Source organism: Grampus griseus (genome assembly GCF_964374135.1).
Source record: "Grampus griseus genome assembly, chromosome: 4".
NCBI classification, from domain to species: domain Eukaryota; kingdom Metazoa; phylum Chordata; class Mammalia; order Artiodactyla; family Delphinidae; genus Grampus; species Grampus griseus.
In genome coordinates this window covers 93,134,543-93,140,605 of record NC_138997.1, presented here as the reverse complement: position 1 = coordinate 93,140,605, position 6,063 = coordinate 93,134,543, and the positions used below count along the sequence as shown (strand labels likewise).

At 55.6% G+C, this 6,063-nt stretch overlaps 1 protein-coding gene across 1 annotated transcript; it reads left to right on the top strand.

The window, feature by feature from the left end:
- Positions 1-253: 253 nt before the first annotated feature.
- Positions 254-6,063, top strand: SOD3 (superoxide dismutase 3). Its single transcript, XM_082653529.1, has 2 exons — positions 254-356; positions 4,225-6,063. The coding sequence occupies exon 2, from the start codon at positions 4,241-4,243 to the stop codon at positions 4,973-4,975; it is 735 nt and encodes a 244-aa protein (XP_082509655.1). The 5' UTR covers positions 254-356; positions 4,225-4,240; the 3' UTR covers positions 4,976-6,063.

Genomic DNA, 6,063 nt, shown 5'->3' with positions numbered 1-6,063 from the left:
AGGCTATTTTCGGTCTACTTTTTATTCCGCTGCTACACCCTGAAGGTCACTTGCTACGTCTGCACAAACCAGTGAAGTCACGAAAAGGAATACTTGGCTAGGGAACGCGGGGCTGGGGGGAGGTGACAGCGCTGGAGGAGGTGAGGCAATTCCACAACAAGGACTGCCTAGCCGCCTTCCCTCCCTAACCCGGCCCAATGACTTTCTTTCCTCGCGGTGACCACTCCCCCCGAGGCTGCCCTGCGCGGCCACAAACAGCCCAGGAGCCCGCTGGAGTTCCTGCGACCGGCTGGCGGCTGGCGGGGTACTGCTCCCCAGGTCTCAGGAGGGAAAGCTCTCTTGGAAGAGCTGGAAAGGTAAGTGCGAAGTCGAGGTTCATTTCGTTCTTCTCGGAGTGTGCTTACTGAGTTTGAAACTGGGGCGGGGCATCCAGCCTCTCCCAGGAGAAGGATACGATCATTTTCGTGGGAGAGAAACACGCTTCTTCTTCTTTTTATTTTTTAACATCTTTATTGGAGTATAATTGCTTTACAATGGTGTGTTAATTTCTGCTTTGTAACAAAGTGCATCAGTTATACCTATACATATGTTCCCATATCTCCTCCCTCTTGCGTCTCCCTCCCACTCTCCCTATCCCACCCCTCCAGGTGGTCACAAAGCACCGAGCTGATCTCCCTGTGCTAGGTGGCTGCTTCCCACTGGCTATCTAAACACGCTTCTTGACAGAGCCCAGCTGCTGTAAAGCAGAGGAGTGGGGAGGCGGGGAGAGGGGTGAGGAAGGCAACCGGGGAGGAGAAACTGACTGTTCTCGGATCTGCTAATGCCAGGCCAAGAGGACCTCAGCGTCCTCCGGGTTAGAGAAAAAAGAAATCTGGAGTGAGGAAGGCGGATGTTTCTGGATGTTGCCTGTATGGGTGGTGAGGAAAAGCCACCTGCTTAGGGGAGGCACAAAGGGAGGGCCTGGCTGCCTCAGGCGCACAGCTGGGACCCCTTCTCGGAGGGCGCCCAGGCATTAGAACACACCGCAGCCTTCGCGGGGGCCGCAGTCTTCCCAGACCCAGACCCAGGAAGGAGGCACCGGCCCGGAGGCTTGCTTTGTCCCCTGTCTCTGATAACTATGTTCTCCCTTCTGGACCAAGTGGGCCCTCCAAAAACCACTCAGTCGTCCACAGCTCAAATTGAGTGAGAGACTGAGCCAGTAGGGTGAGCCTTATGCAGGCGGGCCTTGAGGGCTAGAGTGAAAAGCTTAATAAGACCCAAGGAGTCAGGGATTACCTGGGATTTAAGAAGAATTCTCTTTTTAAGAGAAAAACATCTCCTTCAAGTGTTCATTATGACCCAAGCATTCTTGGAAAAGAAAGCTTTGTGGACACACCCAAAACAATCTGTCTTTGCTGTATGTTTTTAAGGAAGTACCTTCCGATCGGCAGAGCCCACCTGAGGGCCACGACCGGTTCAGAAGGAGAGGGGTGGTGGGTGACGATGGAGACCTTGAAGCCAAGGTCTGGCCTCAGGGATGCTCCTCCACTCCCGCCCCCACTCCCTGGGGCTTCAGCGTAGTAACCAGGCCACAGAGGGGGTTCCCTTGATGTCACTTTCTGGACTTCTCCTCCTACTTGTCCCTCCTTCTTGGCGCCTTTCCTGGCCACCTCCTCCTCCCAGGGCTGCAATAGCATCTTTCAGCTGATGGTCCTGAAATCCTTATCTGCAGTTTCTCTCTGATAGCTAAGAGCTGCCATTTACTGGGAATTTTCTATGTAGCAGGCTCTGGGCTAAGTGCCTTGATGAGAGCTGTTCAGTGTGGTGCCTAAACCTTGGGCTTGGAGCAGACCACACCTTTCAAATCCTGCCTCAGCTATTATTGTATGTGTAACCACAGGCAGGACACCTGCCTTTCTGTGCCTCAGTTTCCTGCACTTTAGAATGGGCATAACAATGGGCAAAAACCCCAGAGGGTTTTTGTGAGACTTAAATGAATTAACACATGCCAAGTGCTTTTAACAGTGCCTTCAAGTGTGTTCAGTAAATGCTGGCAATTCTAATTGTGTCTTAAGCCTCACAGCAAGACTCCAAGGTAAGTATTATTATCTCTATTTGCGGATAAGAAAACTGAGGCTCAGAGAGGAGGGGGGAGCCCAACTAGAGTTTGCAGTCCAGCAGTTTCTCTGCTACTCTGTAACCAAAATAACAATTATGCTAACTCTTAAAGAGTAAGTGAAGTGGCAGAGTCAGGCTTCAGGTCCAGTGAGTTCCGGAATCCATTCTTTTAATCACCACACTAGACTGCATTCCTGTAATGGTTACGGAAAGAATAAACACTCAACCCCAGAATTTAATTTTAAAATGGCACCTGCTTGGGGGTCGGAGAAGGCCTTTGAAAGTGCAGTTGACCCTCAGACCAGCTCTTTGGAGGCAGCATTGATCCCTGTGGGCAGACTGAAAAATGTGAAAATAGCCTGGCATCTCATATCTCGTTTACACCTCCTGGTGGCCCTTGGTGGTCTTACCAGCCTTGTTTTACAGCTAAGAGAGAGTCAGTAACTTCCCCCATGATATTGCGGTTATGCAATATGGTATATGTGTCTCACCATAACATTCCTGGTTGGGTCCCCGAACCTCTGATGGAGCTTTAAACAAAACAAAGCAACTCACGCCCACTGAATCAGAATCCCTTAGGGTGGTGCCTGGGCGTCTGAACTTTAAGAACCAGAATCTGACGTGCAGCCGACACTGAGAACCCCTCCCCGTTACACTGCCTCTTACAAAGGCCAGAAGCCCCCTTTACAACCATCTGCTGAACATCCCACCTGGGATCTCGCATCTCAGCAGGCTCGGGTTGAACTTGCCCTCTCTCCCTTCTTCTCGGGGCCTGGTACCACCATCCATCACCCAGTCTCCCCTGCTGGGAACTCAGTCATCCTCAACTCCTCTTCCCCACTGCCAGTGGTACCCAAAATGTCTCCTGTATCCATGCTGCCTCCACCTTGGTAATAGCCTTCACCACTTCTGGTCTGGATTGCTGCTGCTGCCTCCTAACTCATCACCCTCTGACTACCTCTATTTCTCCGCTGTGTCTCCATTTCTTCTTGTCCTTCTCCCCTGTCCTCTCTATTCCCCAAATCCAGCCCACATCCTTTCTCCTGCCAGACTTAAGGAACTAAAAACTATCTCAACACTCACTTTTCTGCTTAAAAACTTCCACCAGCACTAGCCTCCTGGCTAATAACCACACACCTTAGTACAGAAAAGCCAGCCCTTCCATCCCTGGCTCAGCGTTCCCTCTTCAGCCTCGACTCCTCTCTGGTGGCACAGGCCATGTTCCAGCCACACTGAATTACCCCATCCCCAAAACGAACTGTGTCCCTTCACAGCCTGTGAACACATCATGTTGTGCCTCCTGCCTGAAATGGACTTCTGACCTGGCTTGGCTGAAAAACTCCTCCTTGTCTTGTGAGACCCTTAAAAGTCACCTCCTCTGGGAAGCCCTCCTGGAGTCTCCCAGGGAGATGGGCACCCCTTACTCTGTCCTTCCCCAGAACAAGGCTCCATCTTCAGTTACAGGATGGCATTGGAATGATCTGATGACACATCTGTCTGTCAGTGAACTCCTCATTCAACCTTCACATATTAAACATGTCCTACTGCCAAGTGCAGGCCCAGATGCTACGGACACTGATGAATAAAACTGAGTTTCTAGCTTTAGTCTACTGAGCAAGGCAGAGAAGAAGGGATAGGGCACTTCAGAGAGAAGGCACCGCAAGTGCAAGGAGCGCGGCAGCGAGCCTTATGCTGCCTGTGTAAGAGAGGATGCAGAAAGAGAGCAGCAGAAGATGAGAGGCAGAGATAAGGAGAGGGAGGACATCGAAAGGGCCATGAGAGCCTCGCTCTTGTATCCTGAGACAACCCCCCACCCCGGGCCAATTGTCCTGGACTCCCCACGCAATGGAGATGGGACTTGGGAGGACCGTGATCAGATCTGTGGCTCAGAAAGACCCTCCTGAGTTTCTTGAGATTATGTCCCACCCATCTTTACAACCACAGCACCTAACAGTTCCTGGAACGCAGCAGGCCCTGAAGAGACAGGGGCCGAAAGAACAAAAAGCACGCTAGGCAAGGAAGCCCCTTGGCAGGCAGCGTTTGGATTCAAGGGCACCGGGTCCCTGGGATTCCAGGTTTCCAGTGACTAAATCTCGCTCTGCCCCCACCCCCTGGGGGTGCCCGCAGGTGCCCGACTCCGGCCATGCTGGCGCTGCTCTGTGCCTACCTGCTCCTGACATCCCGCACCTCGGAAGTCTCCGCCGACCCGGACATGGAGCAGCCCGGCTCCCGCATTCAGGAGCAGATCCGCGACATGCACGCCAAAGTGACGGAGATCTGGCGGCAGCTGACGCAGTGGTGGGCGGCGGGCGGAAGCCAGGACGCCGCGCTCCACGCCACCTGCCCCGTGCTGCCGTCGGCCACGCTGGACGCGGCGCAGCCACGGGTGAGCGGCGTCGTGCTCTTCCGGCAGCTGCGGCCCGGCGCCTTGCTCGAGGCCTTCTTCCACCTGGAGGGGTTCCCGGCCGAGCCCAACGGCACCAGCCGCGCCATCCACGTGCACCAGTTCGGGGACCTGAGCCAGGGCTGCGACTCCACCGGCGCGCACTACAACCCGCTGGGCGTGCCGCACCCGCAGCACCCGGGCGACTTCGGCAACTTCGTGGTGCGCGACGGCCAAATCTGGAAGTACCGCTCCGGCCTGGCCGCCTCGCTCTTCGGCCCGCACTCGATCGCGGGCCGCGCCGTAGTGATCCACGAGGGCGAGGATGACCTGGGCCGCGGTGGCAACCAGGCCAGCCTGGAGAACGGCAACGCGGGCCGCCGGCTCGCCTGCTGCGTGGTGGGCCTGTGCGGGCCGGGGCCCTGGGCGCGCCAGGCACAGGAGCACGCGGAGCGCAAGAAGCGGCGGCGAGAGAGCGAGTGCAAGGCCAGCTGAGCCCCCCACCCGGACGCCCCGAGAGCTCCCTGCACGCTCCAGACCCATTCCATGTGCCCTGGGAGCCCCTCCACGCCCTGACACCCCTACAAGTGCCTGAGATCCCCTCCGAGTACCCCAAGACCCCTCTACGCCTGACACCTCTCCAAACTCCTGAGATTCCCTCCATGTGGCCCAGGGCCCCCTCTACTTGGATCTGTCTGTTCTGTGACACCTCTTCCAAGCACGCTGAGACCCCTTCTACACCCTGACACCCCTCCAAGTGCCCCAGGATCTCCTCGACACCCTGACTCTCCTCCAAGTGCCCAAGATGCCCTCCATGTGACCCAGGACCCCGTCTACACATCCCAGGATCCCTCCATGCCTGACAGCACTCCAAGAACCCTGGGACACCTCTACACCCTGACACCTCTCCAAGTGCCCAGGATCCCCTCCGTGTGACCCAAGTCCCCACCTTCTCATCTTGATTTTTCTCCTTTTGCTCCCAGAGACACTCCCTACTCTGAGGTACCACTTTTGCCATGGCTAGGATCTCCCCGAAAATCCCCTCCACCCTGAGGTCTCAAACCATGTATACTGAGACACCCCCTTTCATCCAGAGGGCACCCTGAGCTCGGAGGACCCCCAGAGATACTGAAATATCCTCATTTACCCTGAGGGTCTTCCAGACTCCCCCCCTTCCACCCTGGCAACCCTGCCCTCACCCTGTGAGCCCTGAGATCCCTCAATGCCCTAAGAACCTACCTACCCCCACCCCCTTTAGGTTCCTCCTAGGCAGTCTGAGACCCCTCCTGAGGTTGCCTCTCCCCCTCCCCCTCCCCAGCATGTGCAGTGCAGCCTGGCGCCCCTGCCCGGTGTCTCCAGCTATTCCCCCAACCCCACACCCCAGAGAGCTGCTCCTTTGTGGGCTGTTTGGCAGTCTTCGTGTTGCGCATTAAAAACTTAGCAATTCAGTACTGCATGGGGGCCTTGGTTACTGTTGTGGTTTATTTGAGGCTTCTCTCCCCACTCAGCTATTTTTTGGGGAATGGCAAAGATGTTTCCCAAACCTCTTAGGACTTCTCCTTCTCCCCTGCCCAGCTCTGTGG

What these genes read in the sequence shown, in the direction of transcription:
- SOD3 (XM_082653529.1), top strand. Translation starts at nt 4,241, where the DNA reads ATGCTGGCGCTGCTCTGTGCCTACCTGCTCCTGACATCCCGCACCTCG.